This window comes from Pelmatolapia mariae, linkage group LG2 (genome assembly GCF_036321145.2).
Source record: "Pelmatolapia mariae isolate MD_Pm_ZW linkage group LG2, Pm_UMD_F_2, whole genome shotgun sequence".
Taxonomy (NCBI): domain Eukaryota; kingdom Metazoa; phylum Chordata; class Actinopteri; order Cichliformes; family Cichlidae; genus Pelmatolapia; species Pelmatolapia mariae.
The window spans coordinates 940,001-957,500 of NC_086228.1; the positions used below are offsets into that span (position 1 = coordinate 940,001).

Below are 17,500 nucleotides of genomic sequence, written 5' to 3' on the forward strand. Positions count from 1 at the left end.
ATTATATTAAATAACACAAAGATATCACGTGTTGAATCAAGAACACGTGCTCATTATGAAGTTGGTATTAGCAACACTGTTAGCGAGACTCTGTGAGGTCAGCCGTTGCTTTCAGGCCAACTGTACGTAGCTCAGTGAGGCTCGTTCATCGTTCTGAAATCAGAAAGAGCTTCCTGGAAACTCATGGTGCCACATGTTGCTCCTAAACCTGGAGATATGGCCCAGCATTAACGGTGCAGCTCGGAGGACGCAGCGTCCGTGATCACACAGAGACTAGCTTTGCTAGCTCCCTCTTTGTCTGGTTGATTTTAAAAAAAAGTTATCACCACGTGAAGAAACATCGCTGTGTGTTTTTTTGGAGATGAAGGTAAACTGCAAATAGGCCATGTGACCACATGAGGGCGCAGTGATTATAGCCTTTATTTAACCAGGTAAGTCTTTGTGTGCACATTTGTACATTTAACGTCACAATTAAGCAGCAAACAATTAAGAACATGCGCTGCCCCCTGGTGGTCAGTGTCAGTCAAACTGTGCAGAGGGGTAATAACAGCAGATACAATTAGAACTACAGTAAACATGTCGGCCATCTTTTTCTCATTGGGCCTCTCTTACGCTGACACAGCGATGCTCAAATTGCGGGGAGAGGCCCGCCTGGAGCTCATGGAGCCACTGCAGGTGGACCACTGACCACAGAGGGAAATTGGGACTGGTTTGGGTGGAATAAACACCTTCTTTCACTAAGACTACAACATAACATGGCTGTCATGGTCCGGGTTCCCTCCCAGTTTTCCTGTCCACTGCTCCCAGGTGTATGTGGGGAGGTCCTGCCGCCGACACAGCTGTTCATTATCAGGTCATTACCCTCCTGTATTTAAGCACCAGCTCGAGCTTTCGCTGCTTTCGCTGTGTTTGTTGTGCGATCGGACTCTCTGATGCTCGTCGATGTCTCTCTGCCATCCCTTTGAAGAAACTCACCTGTAATCCCGAGCTGGAGTTTTCCCGTGGAAAGAGGAACGCCCTCCATCGTTTCCCTGCCTCTGGGTAAAACTCTGCCACCTGCTCCAGCAGAATCAGAAGCTGAACTCATCCTCACCTGTTCCTCCTCCTGCTGCAGACACCTGTCCATACACCTGAGCTAGCCTGAGTCCACTAACTGTGTGGACCTTCATCAGTTGTGACACTGAGAGTTTGAGCGTTTAAGGACTGATGACAGAGTCTGGATGGGGTGAAGGTGTGGAGTTTCCTGAACATGTCTCCAGACTGTCGATGTCAGCGATCACCTTCGCTCAGTGGCGCTCCATCCTGCTGGAAACACTCCAAGCTGCTCCTGGATGGTTGGAAGGTGTTGGTCTGTGAGGACGTCGCAATGAGATCAGCTTGGAGCTCTGGCGGGACTGCATCTCCACACGTCAGGATTTGGTCCAGAAGCTGAGACGCAGCAGAAGAAGACGGGTCAAACACTGAGTGTGGGTGGATGGCTCATCCAGCAGTGAAAGTCTGAAACTGTTGCTCAGCGAATCGCAGAAGCACGCAGAAGTCATCACACTGAAGCGTCTGAGGAGCTCAGACGCTGTTTCGTGTGTGAGCAGCTCTGTCTCTCCTATAAAGGGACGCGTGAGCGTTTCCCGGGGCGGCGTGTTAGGAGCCGCAAGCTCCTTCAGACACGCTCGCAGTAAAGCAAAGAAGCTTTGATGCGCGCCATCGCACGACCACGTCTCCATCCAAGCACTCGAGATCGTTCATGTTTCATCTTAACCCTTTGTTTCAGGCAGACTGACGTTCCTTTAGTTCTTCTTCTGCTCTGTGAAGCGCCTGCTTCAGTGTCGTCATCTCTTAAATCAGCTTTAATCACCTGCAAACACTCACACATCCGCCCGCCTGAGAGACGCAGCTCCAGCTCTAATGAGTCTTTAAGGTGACCTTTCAAACCACATGAAGTGAAACCACACACACACACACGGCTCTACCTGTCTCGTGTCTCCAGGTGTGTTTTAATCTCTCTGTGGTCTCTGCGGTGTCACATATCAAACAGACTCCCGCCTCACCAGAGGCCGTGGGGCTTCCAGGAAGGAAGCGGCGGCGGCACCGTCTCCGCCGACTGATCTGCTGGAGCTTCAAAAGCTCCCTCAAAAACTTCTGAGGACCCGGCGGCTGACAGAGGGCAGATCAGAGGGGAGGGGAGGGGTATAAAAAACAAGCGCACCTGAAGGCAGCAGGTAGAAGAAGGCGAGCTTTGTTCGGATAAGCAGGCAGGAGACTCTGCAGGTTCGCTCTGATGACTGAAGGAAACGCAGCTCTGTAGGATTTTCTCGTGAAGAGCTCAGAGGAACTGAAGAAGCTGTGAAGCCGTTATCGCCCGACTGATCCACTGATCGATTGGAGGATGTGGATGCTGCGCAGCGTCCTGTGCGTGTCTCTGGTCTGCGGTCTGGCTTTGGACTCAAACACCATCAGATCCTCCAAAGAGTCGACGCTGCAGAGCTCCGAGCTGCCGGTAAGACGAGGAAACCTCACACTCTGCATCCCGCTGCACAACCTTCCTCCTGAACCTGTTTATTCCATTTACGTGACGTCGAAAGCCTCTGGTCAGCCAAGCGCGACCTGAGGCTCCTCACCTGTTCATGCTGCACTGCTGCCTCCTGATTGGCTGACTGGATAAGTGATAAATAAGCAGGTGTTCACAATAAAGTGCTACAAGTTGGATCTAATTATTCAAACCTGAGACAGAAGCTCAATCATTTATTTTAAAAATTATTTTTGATACATTTATTAAAAGTAATTGTATTAATATTTTTGAATGTTTAACATCAAGAGTCAACTTAAAAATCTGCTTTGTCCATTCAAGCTTCCTTTAATCTTTCCAGCAGAAAGAAAATTTATTACATCTGATTAGTTCAGTATGTTTGACTTAAATTTTATTTACACAGCACAAAATCACAGCAAAGAAAACCCACAGAAAGGTGTCGGTGTCAGTGGGGAGGACGAACCCCCTCGAACACAACAGAGCTTAGGGAGGAGCAGCAGCGAGAGGGAGAGGAGCAAGTCTGTGATGCTCTGAATAAATCTGTGGATGAAATATGAATTGTGAGAGAAAGTTTTCAACTTTCAGATTCATCAGGACAGCAAATCGCTGAAATCGTGAAAGCGGTTCTTCAGGGTCGCTTTAGAGACGTTAAACTGATCCCTCGCTGCTCGTGCACGAGGCCTCATTTCACCAGTCTGCAGGAAGCTCCAGTGTTAAAGCTTCCTGTCTGCTGAGTTTTCAGATTAAGAGCCTTAAAGGCCAAAAACAAAACGAGACGCGTGTCCTGCTCTCTTTGCATGCACACTCATTTAATACTTCTGGTAAACGTGTTTCTGGGTTTTGTCCTGCCGTCGCTGTGATGTGAAGGATCTGTGTACAGCAGCAGGTAACAAGAGTCCAGCTTCACAGGCACAGGTGACGCTGTCATTACTGGAGCAGGGTGGAGTTTCTGTTCACGTGAAGCTTTGTTGTCTCAGATGAAGATCTTGATCAGCTCAATGATGATTGATCACTGATCTGATGGATGAATCAGTCTGTGAGGAGCGCGTCTTCACAGGGTTCAGCTTCTCTGTGTGGATGGATTAAATTTTTCTAAGATTCATTCAAGAGACAAAAAGCAGCTGCTTGGCGCCAGCCATCTTTAACTCTGACATCACTCTCTCACCTTTTAGGATCGTTCCCATGACGACAGGATGGAGACAAATTCCAACTCCCACCGACGACAAATCCCGCCATGTACTTCGACTCAATGCAACGCACCTCCGGTCAGTACCGCCTAGCCCCTGTCTGTCTCCTGTTAGCTGGAATTTAATTTGGTAAATTAATAACAAAGTGAATAATAAAGGTTTATTGATCCTCCACCTGCAGGCTTCATGTATTCACAGCGACGGGTCTGTGCAGCGCTCACAGATACTCAGACACTTTGATTTCAACACTTTACGTCTTCACTCAGTGAGACGCAGCGATGACGTCCTCAACAACTTTATTCACAAACATAAACAAAGGCTAACTGCTAACGGCTAACGCTGCTGCTAAAGTGTGCATGTCAGTAATGAGTGACATCACACATGAGCACTTCCTGTTACAGTTTGAATTCACTTTACATTTATATAAATAAGTAACTGCACACGTTATAACTGCAGTACCAGGAGGCCCCGCCCCCACTGTGCATCACTGCCCTACAGGATACAGCGCGTTAATGCGACTGTTATTATTTGGTGCCATATCAGTAAACCTAGATTACATCATTTGTCTGATGATTCTTACCTGTGTGCAGCAGAGGGGGCGCTGCAGTAACAGAGCTGACAGAAGGCCGTCCCCCAGTGACGGACAGGCGGACGGACAGGCGGGCAGAGTGACGGGAGGACAGAGGGACGCTGACGGCAACAGGACCAAAGGTGAGAGGCTGAGCATGTGCTGCTTTCCCAGAGTGCACTGCAGCAGGAAGCGGGCGTGCTGACATGTGTGTGCGTTTCAGCTCTGGAGATGTCGAGCTGCGTGCGGTCCGGCGACTGCGCGGACGGCCTGTGCTGCGTCCGGTACCTGACCGGCAAACGGTGCCAGCGGATCCCGGTGGAGGGCGAGGCCTGTCTGCTGCGAGGTCCAACCAAGCGGAGGAGGAACCTGGGACGCTGCGACTGCGACGCGGGGCTTTTCTGCGCCGCCGTGGACCGGGTAGAGACGGGCAAAAACAAGGGCCAGGGGGTGTGCGCGCCCCGGCCGAAGCAGGGCCAGCGGAAAACAAGGCATTCTGGGAAGAAGCGGAGGACGGCAGAGGGGAGCTGCTGACGGACTCATGAACTCTTTATTTAAGTCTGTAGAAGGTTTTAGATGTTTCTCATATCACAGGTTCATCCAATCAGCAGCTGCCACACTTTTTCCATCACTGTCACTTCAACCAATAAAAGTCAATGAAAGTTGGTCTGAGCTCTTCTCAGGTGTGTGGGCGGGCACAGGTGGGGTTTGACTGACAGCTCTGTGGGACAAACTCCACCCTTATTATTCATTACTCACTCGCTGAGCTGCAGTGTGACCGTGCAGTTCCTCTAACGTCCACCAGAGGCAGCAGCGACTCAGTCCCCATAGACTCCCATGTTAAAACTGATACACAAACTGCTTGGTGTCCAGTGTTGGGCAAGTTACTTTGAAAAACTAATTAGTTACAGTTACTAGTTACTTCTTCAAAAAAGTATCTGAGTTAGTAACTGAGTTACAATATTATAAAAGTAATTAATTACTAGGAAAAGTAACTATTGCGTTACTTTAAATAAGTGTTTAAATATGTAAAATAACTTGGATGCGTCTTAATCAAAGTTACTAAAATAATAAAATATAAATTACTAAACATACTTGAACATACTAAAACATATATGCAACAGTGTGTTATAAAACTAAATATATAATTGAAGGAAACGGACACTTAACAGAAGGAACTAACAGTAAACATTAATATATATGTATACAAACTATTCAAACGTTATCTCCAAAAGTGGAATCTGTTCATCTGGACTCTCTGTGAATGGGACTCATGGCCATTGATCAGTGGTCTTTGATCAGTGGTTGTTGATCAATGGTCATGAGAATTTGCATAATTATGATGAAGGAACTGACCTCCCAGCCCATTGTTCCTTCAGTGGGCTGGTTTCAGTCATTATGCAAATGTACTGTTTATAAACCTGCAGTCAGCTGAGACTGAAGAAGTCACCTGGATGATGACGAAACGTTTCTCCCACAAAACGCTACGTCCAGATGAACAGAATCAACTTTTGGAGATTTACTTTCCTGGATGATTGAGAATGCATCAAGATATTCAAACGTTACTGTGATAATATGACAAAACACAAATCAGATAATATTTTATAATTGTAGAGAGAATTATTTTTTTTAATTTGTAATAATACAATAAAACACAACAGATGTGTCAGAACCTTTGATAGTTATTGCACATAAACAGGCTGCAGCTGGCTGTCAGATAAGTGTTACATTAAATGAAGCTTTTTAAGAAATGTAGTGCAAATTAAATGAGCCAAACTGTAACAGCTTCAGAGAACTCGGGCTAAACAAGTATTTTTCTCCATGCAAAAGGAAATAGTTGAAATGATTTCAATGAAAAAGTAACACTGTACAATAAAACTAAAACATTTTTATAAAGTATAAAAATGTAAACAGGTAATACAAAGTGTCGACTCCATGGCCATTTACAATCTATTTGAAGTCACACGTGCTGTTCTTGCAGTTGAGGTTTATTACAGAGTCCTCTGCTTTTTTTAAACATGAAGAACTCTTGCCGCATCCACAAACCCCTTACATCCATCCATCGTAGCCATTAAACCAGTGGTTGCATCTCAAAACAAGGAGCTTCTTAAATTTCTGATCAGAGAGTCTGTTCCTCTTTGGAGAGAAGAGGAGCTTCCCAAGGCTACACAGTCTTTGTACCGGGGCACTGGATGGCGTGGCTGCATTGTATCTTAGTGAAATATTCAGTGCATATCTATTCAGAATCCATTCCATGTGATCCTGATTTGAAATAATCTATGACTTGACTTTCTGCAGTAGCAGAGGTGTCGTCCTCATCTTCAAAGGAAGGAAAGTCATCCTCTGTGGCTGTGCTAGGTTGGCATGCTGGTGTGCTGGGACCTGCTCGCTGGTCTTTGTCAAGGACAACTTTCCGGCACTCTGCCAGCAGACTTGCCTTGGCCTTGTCCTTCACACACTGGCCTCCACACACCGCATTATATATCATGTGCATCTTTCTTGGCGACTAGTTTTGTTTAGCCTGTGACGTTGAGCTTCGTAAGATTCAAATTGCTTACAACTGATGTGGAAAAGCACTTTGTTCCAGGCCGTAAGTTACATTTCACATACAGATTCTTGCCTTAGTAACGTAACGTCTGTACCTCCTCTTAAAAAAAGCTACCTTCAAATTATCCGCGCTCTCCTTGACTTTTGTTACTGTGCTTATCTGTTTGTATGTGAACATACGCCCACGTCTACCTCCGATTGGTTTTCCATGACTATACTTTTACTCAGCAGCACTCATGCGATTGTTTTGCCCTCCTAGCTCCCAGCAAGCGGAAGACGACTTCAACTGTGTGAAAAATATTAACACATCCGCACCATATTTTCTTGTTAGTAACGGTAACGGCATTGTAACGATAGAAATAGTAATTAGTTAGATTACTGAAAAAAGTAACGCCGTTATTCCCAGCACTGTTGGTGTCTATACGTAATTTCCCTTCATAACACCTGTAAGGGGGATGATGATTTTATAACTTACCTGGATTAAAATGTGCATTATTAGGGGGCGGGGCCACTGCGTATGCTGTAAAGTTGGATGTTTAACGTGGCGGTCTGTGGGGACTGACTCAGACCACGCCCATGTTTCCATTTTCATCCTGAAAAATCTCCGGCCATATAAAAACACACACAGAAAAAGAGCGCGCCATAGCGACAGCCGATGATGTAACCCTCACCGTGAAGAAATGCTGGCCAATCAGAAGGCCACAAACAATAACAGTCTGATATTTCCAAAAGTCTTTCAGCACTTTTCCCAAAGCTCAGTCACATGCACATAGACGCGCCTCACTCTGCGAACAGCCTCTGCTGGACATTTGAGGAACTGCAGCTGTTGCTGCTTCCTGTGTGTCAGTGTGTAGGCGGGCGCACAAACAGCAGCAACAAGTTCAGACTGATGCAGGTTAAACTGCACACCTGAGGCTTTTATCCTCAGCACGCACACAGAGCACCACCTGTGACGCAGAGCAAACTAAACTCTGAGCCGATGTTTACCGAACGCGTCGCCGAGCATTTACAGAGCGCACACGACCTCTCCGGGTCTGCACAGAAAAGCAGCAGGGTCCAAATCCAGAGTTCATGCTGACACGTTCATCAGCTGACGCCTCACCTCTCACTAGCACCGATCCACCTCGATGATCTCAAAGTCACTGCCTTCACTTTTTTCTCTCCAACATGTTCTGAAGGAGGGGCCTTGATCAGGTCCGATTGGCTAATACAACAAGCTTTATTAATTTACTGATCAATCGCTCTTCATCCACAGCAACAAGGCTGAAGTGCTCCCTCTGCTGGTTATATGAAACACTATTCATGGACACCTGTGAGTTGATGTCTTTGCACATGTGGATCGGAGGTGTTGTAACGACACCTCAACAGCAACTTAAGAAATATATTTAGCGGTGATGCGTTCAACGCCGTTTTACCCGCTGTATAATATCTGAATGATGTCAGCAGATACAGTGTAGGCATTTTAAGAACACATCAGTGCTTACCCTCAGCCTCTAGCACACACACACCTTTGGTATCAGTTTAAAAACTTGGGTGTCCATGCCACCCACCGACGAGGCGACAATGACTCCTGATGTGGGCCCGAGGCAGGTGAGGTTTACGGCACAAAGAACCACAATGGTTTGAGTGAACCCTGAAGTTACCTGGATACACCAAACACCTCCTCCCTGGTGGAGGCTCTGCTCGAGCAAGTTCAGAGGAAAATCTTCAGTTTATGTTATATGAGAGCATCAGCAGAGTCAGGCATCAGGTGAGGCGTGGAGCTGCTCCACCTGCAGTCACACACCTGTGGGTTCTCAACACAGCAATGCACATTATACGATCTTTCTACACTGCTGCGCGCGCGCACACACACACACACACACACACACACACACACACACCACAGAGCCACATGCTCACTGAACCGCTGTGAGCGACTTTAACCTCGTGTTTCTGTGATCAGTGCAGTGCTGTCAGCTCCGCCCTCCTGTTCAGGTGTAATTCCACAGCTTTACCAGCAGGTGTCAGTTAACAATTTAAAAAGGCCTGCACCTGTGAGAGTAATCAGATTACACACCAATCACCCACACAGCTCAGCAGAAACACTCCAGATTTACTCTGTTAGAACACATTTCACAGTGACATCACTTCCTGTCACGGTTCAGGTGTTCGGCTCCAGGTAAATTTTATTGCTGAAGTTCAGAACGTTTGTCCTTCTTAAATACAATTTAAAATGGCCACGCCGGGTGGCGGCGTGCGGACGGCGAGCTTTGACACTCAAACATCACAACACACGTTTCAATTGTCAAGGCATCGTTTGTTTTATTCTCTTTGATTTAACGAAAAACCGTCAAGACTTTGTGGAAAAACGTTAATGCAAAAGAAACTTCCAAAAGGCAAAGTCACAAATGCAGCAACATGATTTAACAGAATAAAAAAAAAGGGGGGGGGGGGGCAGAGGGGGATCAGATGGATCTCCATCAATAGGAATGTTGAATGGAGGAGGGTGGAGCCTAAACAGGGAGCAGCTACAGGACGGGCGGGCAGGAAGGGCGGTGAGCTCAGAGCTGCCCGCAGTTGGCGATGACGACCTTGCCCTTGGTTTTCCCGCTGCTGGTGCCCAAGGACTCCATCTTCTTCACCACGTCCAACCCCTCAACCACGCTGCCGAACACCACGTGCTTCCCGTCCAGCCTGTGGGCGGAGACAGAGCGCCGTCAGGACACAGTGAGACAAACAGTCTGAATACACTAAACTGACCTCCGACCTTCAGCTTAAAGACAACCATGACGCCTGCTCAAAAACGAGCTTCCTTTATTACCTCCTTCAGCCGAGGAAACACCAGAGGATGCTTGAGGAAACTAGCAGCCCACGCCACCAAACGCATCGTGAATCTGTCTGCACGCCACGACACGTCCTGACTAAACACTGCTGATTGGAGAGATTTAAATCTAAACATGGGGCCGCCCCGTGATGTCAGCCACAGCGGGTTCACTGCAGCCATAACCAGCAGTCACCTAAGGAGGGAGTGAGTGACGCGCAGAACAAGTGTGCTGCGAGGAGGATCTGCTGATGGACGCCGAGACGCTCCGAGTGCACGAGAACGATTCCCCGTGCGACCAGAGCCGAGCCCACGGACAGGGTTACCGTGTGGGTCAGTCCTGTTTGTGTCTGCAGGCTGAGTTTGGGTTTCCACCGCGTGCAGTTCCCTCCCACACCAGCGCACGTTTAAACCACAATGACCCGCTGACAGCGGTTTTAGATCAGCGCTTTCATCGCTCGAGCTCTTTGTGAGATTAAACCTCGTCTGCAGCCGTGAACATGGGCCGAGTTGAGTAGAGGTCATTCGTGTTCATCGTTACCGTCTCAGACGTTAGAATCACTTTATGTTCCATAAACATTTTATTCTGAGCAGTTATACTTCAGGTTTAACTGAAAGACTAAAACGGCGTCATGTTTGACGGACTCCCAGCTCCCGGAGGCCGATGACGACGCCATCTAACCGTTACCTCTGGTCATTTGATAAAACACTCCAGCACACAACCCAGAGCAGGAATATTACATCTCATCAGTGCACCAGCGTGGGTCTGACTTCCTGTCTGTGAAGCGCGGGCCCGAGCGCGTACGTACCATGCCGTCTTAGCGGTGCAGATGAAGAACTGAGACCCATTGGTGTTGGGGCCGGCGTTGGCCATGGACAGGATGCCGGGGCCGGTGTGTGTCAGGCTGAAGTTCTCATCTGCGAACTTGTTGCCATAGATGGACTTCCCTCCAGTTCCGTTGTGGTTGGTGAAATCGCCGCCCTATGACATCAGAGGCACGTTACAGATCACATGTTTACACAGGTAAGGAGTACTGTAGTGTATTATTAAATCTGCTCTCACTTGATCTGTAGAACATGCACTTTGAGCTCACCTGGCACATAAAGTCTGGGATGATGCGGTGGAAGCTGGATCCCTTGTAGCCGAATCCCTTCTCCCCGGTGCAGAGGGCGCGGAAGTTCTCAGCAGTCTTGGGCACCACATCAGCACGGAGCTGCAGGAACAAAGTTCAGAGAGAGGGAAGGGATGACTTTGATCTCGAGACACCACCTCAGCCGGCAGCTACTACATATGGTCGCCAGCCAAACTCCGGAGGTTTATCAGCCATGGTGAACTTTGCTCAGCCCGCCCGGCAGCCTTACAGCGGCCCGCTCCGTGGCGCTGCAGGTAAACGTAGCGAGCCCGGCCGACTTCTGCTCAGCCCAAGTGGAAGAGCTGCAGCACTGCCTCTGCAGGGCCCCCACAGCAGTGACGCCACCGCGGAGGCATGACCAGAGGTGCAGCAGGGTGAGGTCTGCAACTGCTGCGCCTGCTCAGCAAAAACACAATCTGCACCTTCATCATTTATCCTCCATCTGCTGCGAGCACCGGGAAGCTCCGGTTACCCCACAACCCCCCCCCCCCAACCCTGCCAGGAATGCAGCCGTTCCCGGTTTGGGCCGTTTTTAACGCGTGCATGCTGGGAACGCCCATAACGTGCTGCTGCTACAAGCACAAAATGGCTGGACGGCTAGCACTCATGCTAGCTATTTTTAGCCTGCAGTTAACCCGGTTAAACAAACATAAGCCCGCCAACGAAGCGCCTCCATAAGCGGCAGCTCGGTTACGTAAGGTTAGGTTCTCACACCGGGAACAAAGGGCCACACGGTAACCCCACATCCGCATCTCAACTCCCCTCCCCCCGCGGACCGCGCCAGCTCAGTGGAAGATTCCAGAAGCAAACACGGGGAACAGCGCAGTTAGCCTCGGTAGCTAACAGCCGCAGAACCGGCTACTCAAGTTTTATCACACGAGCCTCAGAAAAAGCGTTTCCCCGCCCCTTTCACCTGAAACAGGCGACAGTTCGCCGACAGCAGCGCGGCTTTCCCGGGTCTGCGAAGGCCGCGCAGCCGCAACAAAGAGCCTGCAATAAAACTAGCATTAACATCGCTCATTCGTCGGCGGGTAAAATACTCGCTCCGAGGGGCGCGGGCCCAGGCTGCGCCTCCATGTGACTCGAGTTTGAGACATTTTCCGACCACAGCCAACCCGCTGGTCTCCAATCAACCGGGGGCTAATGGCTGTGAGCAGACAGGCATTCAAACCCGAGTCGTTCAGTCCCGGGACGCTGACATTGACACCAAAAATCACACTAGCTGCATTCTACGCGCTAACGGCGGCCTCTGCAGCTGCAGTCGGCCCCGGAGCGCCGCTCCGCGGCCCGTCAGCGCGCACCGAGCGGCGCTGGCGAGCAGCCACAAACACGTGCACACGGCCCCCCCCAACACGCTCGTGACAGCTCGGCTAGCTGCTGTGATGCTACAAGGAAACAGGAGGCTGCCCCCAGCAGCTGAAGCCCGGTCCGCGCTGCCAGGAAGAGCCGCGGCAGAGGTGACTATCGGCACCCAGCAGCGGTTACTAACCGCCAGCTAAATTCAGTAGCAGTAAGCCCCACCGACCCCCGGGATAAACTACCGCCCTGCGCACCGCAGCAGCGGCCTCACCTCCATCACGATCCGGCCCACGGACTTGCCGTCAACGGTGATGTCGAAGAAAACTTTGGGTTTGGCCATTTCAGTAGGTCGAGCTGGAAACGGAGGACTGAGGAGTTTTCCGGCGAAAAGATACAACGGACCACAAGGAACCGAAAAAGAGCCGAGGATAGAATTTATATAAGACGCGAGTGGGCGGCGTGAAATCCCAGCGAACCAGTCAGTAACACGGGATTATTTGATTGAAGTGTGTTTAATCCAACCAGCAGAGAGAATAGCGAAAGCTTTTCTCTAAGTGGACGAGAGAGTTTAACGGTGCGTTTTATTCGTATGTCGGGCCGACCCGCCCGGGCGGGGCTTGAGTGTTGGGAAGGCTCCTGTCCTCGGAGCACCGCCCCGTTTCGGCGTCCAGTTTAAGGAAAAAGTGAATCTCTCTAGTGCCAAAGCGGCGCGCGCTACAAAAATAGACAACGCGAACCTCCAATGGCAGCAGAGCACACGAGGTGGTGGGAGGGGTGAACGTCAAGTCTGGCAGCGGGACCGTGCTGCCACCGCCGGGGGGCGCGGTCACGCGGCCGGGGCGCGGTCCGGTGTTTCCTGCAGAGAGCGGAGTTACTCATCGTGGAAATTTACTGCGCGCGGAAAAGTTCAGCGGCGCGAGCCGATAGAAGCTCGAGACGAAGTTCAGCAGCACACCCCAGCTCAGCGCGCAGACTCAGACTGAGCTACGTCACAGCTGCAGGAGGTTCATCAGGAAATCAGCTGTAAACAGTGACAGAGAACGCGTGCAGCACCCCAAACACACCGTAACAGTCTGATTAAAGGGTCAAATTCCCCCACACTGCTGTGCGAAAGTCCTGAGCCCCCCACCCCCATCAGTTGCAGGAAAATGTGAAACATGCAGTGATTCTGAATCACTACATGTTTCAAAATGTGAAACATGTAGTGTTATATTCACTGACGTACCTGCAAACACAACATTAGTCTGACGGTGTGAGCAGCTCTGTGAGGGTCTTCAGGAACAGTTCTCATTTCAGGGAACAGAAGATGATTGGCTGAAGCTCCAGGTCATCTCTCCTGTGTCGGGTGGATTCTTCCTCTTTCCTAAGGATGTGACTTTCTGATACACTTTTAGGCCTCACAATTGTTCTTCCCAGATGTACAAAGTTTTCAGCTCACAGCTCTTTGGGACTCTGCTCACTGGTATAAAACCATTATTTTATGTTAAACTGTTATCAGTTTTCAGATTCAGCTAAAGAAATGGGAACAGGTGCGTTTGAGTGACAGGCAGTGTAAAGTGCGCTCAGGTGTCTGTGTGCACACAACACCAGCTCCTCGTCCAGTCAGGAGCCTTTGTGCTGCATGAATGATTCATAGGTCAGAGTTAAGAGGCTTAACGGGGAAAATCGTTCAATGTCGATGCCGCCGAGCTGCTGTTCAGCGAGCTATCGATCAGTGACCTTTAATGACCTTTCATCACATAGGTGCTGAGAGAGAGAGGCTTCCTGCTTAAAACCTTAAGGTCAGCTTTTCTTAAAATAACGGAGCAGTGAATACCGGGAGAGGCCTCGAGGAATCAGTTCAACTAAGAAAGCCGTCTGTGAGAGAGGGAACAAAGACGCAGTGCTGTAAATGTGCTCCGTGTCCAGCCGTCGCAGTAAAACCTGCAAAAACCTCAGCGCCCTCCACGCAGCCTCACAACAAATCAAGGTGTGCATGTGCTATGTCTTACAGTGCACTGGACTTTCTGTTCACTGCACATAAGCTGATCATGTTTCATTAACTGAAATCTTATAAATCTTCACTAGCTCGATTTTGTTCCCAGAATGTTTTTCCTGCGCTCACGTCCTTCATCAAGGAATTAAAAACTCACATATCTGGATTCAATCCTGGGCTCGGCTTTTTAAAAGATGTAATCTGTGTGTCATTCTCTTCACTGTTTATCACCTCTAGTTTTTTGGCTATTATTACTTTTCCTGTGTAATCCAGTCTCTAGCCCAGTGCTGGGATTGGTTAATCCTTAGTAATCCATAGTCTAGGACTAAAAAACCCTTGAACAACCAGATTTCAGAACATGATCCTGACTGGATTAATTCTGCTTTTGAACCAACCGTGAAGATGATTTATTATAAAACTGAATTGTTAGATGCTAAAGCAGGTGCACCCACCAACACCAGATTCCATTCAAAGTTTGACTGATTTTTAGATCGTCTTTCTTTCCATCAGTCTGGATTTAATTCATAACATAATATCGACAATATTCCAGATTACAGTTTACTGAACACAGAGCCGGAGGTTTGAATGTTAAACTGAATAAACTGGATGTGGAATCTACTTTGGAATTCACGTCCTCAGCACCAAAATCTAACCTGTGAGAAAAACGTGCCAGACTTCATTCAGAAATGTGCAAATTTAAGGAGATGCCGTTTTGTACGTTTCTCTGACCGAACGTGTCGTCGATCAAACACCAGCCCGTTTCTTACCGTCACATTAAATCTGTGACGTTTCCTGTTTCATTCACGGGGACTCGTTTCAGCGCGAGTAATGAGCGGTGTGGACGTGGACGTCGATGCCCGATGAAGACCTCGGGCTCTTCGCCGTGATGAAAGCGCCGCAGCCTCTGCGTGTCTTTCCAGTGTCTGTTTATTAAATTACAAACTTTATGTTATGAGCATCGTTACTGAATCATCGTGTACAGGTTTCCATGGAGACACCACAACTGCTGGACTCTAAGTCACTATACAACAACACAGGATGATGAAGATGAACCAGCTTTTGTCGCTGCAGCTTCAGCCCAGATGTGAGTAAGCCACATGTGCAGACCGCAGCCAGGTCAAAGGTCAACCAGCCCGCTTACAAAAAACCCTCATAACATGAGGGGAGGGGGCTGAGAAGCTACAGCCGCCCGTGTCGCCTCTCTCTGATTGGTCATCGGGAGGTCCGTGTTGCACGCCGGGGCCAGGCGTGGACCCATCAGCATCTCCAGTGAGAAAGGAAAACGTGTCCGTGGGAAAAGACGCCGCTTACAGCTCGTCTGCAGCCATCTTTGCACCGAAACGCCCGGCTGTGACGCGCCACAATGCTGCCTTCACAGGTTTCACACCCACACCCACCAACAGCTGGAACCGCAAAGGACGCCAGCCGCACCTTCGTGTACTGCACGCCACCGCACTGGAATCACCTGAATCACAGCCTGATCACGGGCTGAGCCAAAACACTGACAGCCAATCAGATGTCAGTGTTGTGCTGTTACACGAAGAGCGACTGGGTGACATCGCTGTGGGCGGGGCAGGTACGTGAAAGCAGCACTGTGGCGCCTCTTTGAACTGACAGGGAATGAAGGATGAAGGATCGAAACACAATTAAAAACAATAAAATAAAGTTACCATGGAGTTCATAATCACACATCAAAGAGATTTTTTAGATTCAAAAGTCGCCATTTTGTTTTCCTTCCTCCTCACGGTCCGCCCCTTCCTGTGCAGACGGCGCCATGTTGGCGGCGAGGATAAAAAATAAAGTTCGGATGTTGCCGTGACGTCTCGGCGTGGCCGACCCCGGAGCCGTGCGAGCGCTTCAGTTGTTCTCAAACAGCGACAGCAGGTCGTCGTTGTTGTTGCTCGGCAGGTCCGGAGGGCCGAGGTAGGACAGCAACTCGTCCGGGTTGGTCAACTCAGGAAGCAACTGCAGGAGCAACCAGGACAACCAGCGTTAGACTCGGCGCCGGCCCGCTCACGCTTCAGTTCACACAGTGGTTACTGATTAAGCACAGCTGATCTGCGTGACGCTCGTTCGACTCACCTGCTCGGTTACTAAAGACCTGCTGGACTTTATTCTGGTTTTATTGTTTTATCACAACGTTTATTTATTAAAGTCGTGTTGTTTATCGCTGTGACGATGACATTTATCACAACACCTTTGTTCTCCAGCACATTCTTCTTCTTTACTCACATTAGAAGCTCAGTAAAGTAGAGTCTGTTTCTACTCACGTCAAGAGAAGTTTCCGGAACATCCGCCGAGCCCCCGAGTCCAAAGGAGCCGTCGCCTTGGAGACGGGGATTCTGGTTGCTACGCTGCATCATCTGGTTGCCACCCCCCATTTGCGAGTTGCCATGGAGACCCTGCGACTGCTGCTGGTGCTGCTGCTGCTGCTGGAGAGGAGCACCATGGGAAGTTGAGTCCATACGGCCTGAGCCCGGCATCTGATAGGGAAGGACACAAGTGGGGAAGGAAAGGAGGAAGAAAGAGAGGAAGGAAGAAGACGAGAGTAAAGAGAGGGGAGAGGAGGGAAGGAAAAAGGAGATGAGAAAGGAAAGATTTAAGGAGGGTGGAAGGAAGTATGGAAGAAAGGAAAGGAGATAAAAGAGGAAAACAGTGATAGGAAACAAGTCAGAGCACAAGGAAGGAAGGAAGGAGACACAAAACGCTACGTCCAGATGAACAGAATCAACTTTTGGAGAAGAGGAGGTTGTGTTTGTTGTCAGAACAAATCTAAAGCAGTGATGATGATGATGATGTACCTGTCCAGCCAGCGGGTGAGGGGGGGGTTTGTCAGGGGTGAGGAGGGCGCTGGAGAGCTCCGACTGGTAGGACAGGGGAGGGGGGCCGGGTGAGGAGAAGTCGCCGCCGATGCTGGGCGTCCCCGGACCGCTGAAGTCGGAGAACGGAGCTGACAGCGTGGGGAAGGACGGAGCTGAGGAAGAGAGGCGGATTAATACACGTGACCAGCACAGGAAGTGATGGACTCGCCGCTGTGAGGTGGAGCATCCTACCTGATCCGGGTCCGGGGTACTCCGGCGTGGTGCTGCTGTTGTTGCCGCCGCTGCCCCCCCCGGACAGAGAGGGGTAGGGCATCGGGGACGAGGAGGAAGAGGAGGGGGGAACCGCCGAGGTGGAGGAGGACGAGGAAGGGGTTGGGCCGAGCGAGGCGATCATCTCCATGACGTTGGGCATGACCATGTGACTGGGGCTGAGCGTCCGGCAGCGCTTCAGCACGGGGCCGTCGGGCTCCTCCTTCACGTGGAGGTCGGGCTTCACGGGGACGGGCTTCCAGCTGCACACCGGGTCGATGGTGATCTCCTCGTACTCCGAGCTGAATCCAACACATTTTAAGAATCAGTTTTAATTTCAGAGCAGCCGGAGCGGCGAGGAAAACAGGAAGTCACTGAACAACAAAAGGGTCT

At 49.7% G+C, this 17,500-nt stretch overlaps 2 protein-coding genes across 4 annotated transcripts in view; both read right to left on the minus strand.

The window, feature by feature from the left end:
* Positions 1 to 9,104: 9,104 nt before the first annotated feature.
* On the minus strand, positions 9,105 to 12,486 carry ppiaa (peptidylprolyl isomerase Aa (cyclophilin A)). Its single transcript, XM_063489603.1, has 4 exons — positions 12,333 to 12,486; positions 10,724 to 10,843; positions 10,439 to 10,611; positions 9,105 to 9,502 (listed from the first exon to the last, which is right to left on the minus strand). Exons 1-4 carry the CDS (start codon positions 12,399 to 12,401, stop codon positions 9,370 to 9,372), a joined length of 495 nt encoding a protein of 164 aa, XP_063345673.1. The 5' UTR covers positions 12,402 to 12,486; the 3' UTR covers positions 9,105 to 9,369.
* A 2,459-nt stretch (positions 12,487 to 14,945) lies between these two features.
* Positions 14,946 to 17,500, minus strand: part of LOC134638724 (zinc finger MIZ domain-containing protein 2-like) — a 17,356-nt gene continuing 14,801 nt past the window's right edge. For all 3 annotated transcript variants that reach the window (XM_063489591.1, XM_063489581.1, XM_063489572.1), the window contains 4 exons: positions 17,090 to 17,409; positions 16,838 to 17,010; positions 16,307 to 16,519; positions 14,946 to 16,001 (listed from right to left, as the gene is read on the minus strand). In XM_063489591.1, coding sequence (XP_063345661.1) covers positions 15,894 to 16,001; positions 16,307 to 16,519; positions 16,838 to 17,010; positions 17,090 to 17,409 — 814 coding nt within the window. In that variant the 3' untranslated portion in view covers positions 14,946 to 15,893. The remainder of the gene's footprint in view (positions 16,002 to 16,306; positions 16,520 to 16,837; positions 17,011 to 17,089; positions 17,410 to 17,500) is intronic.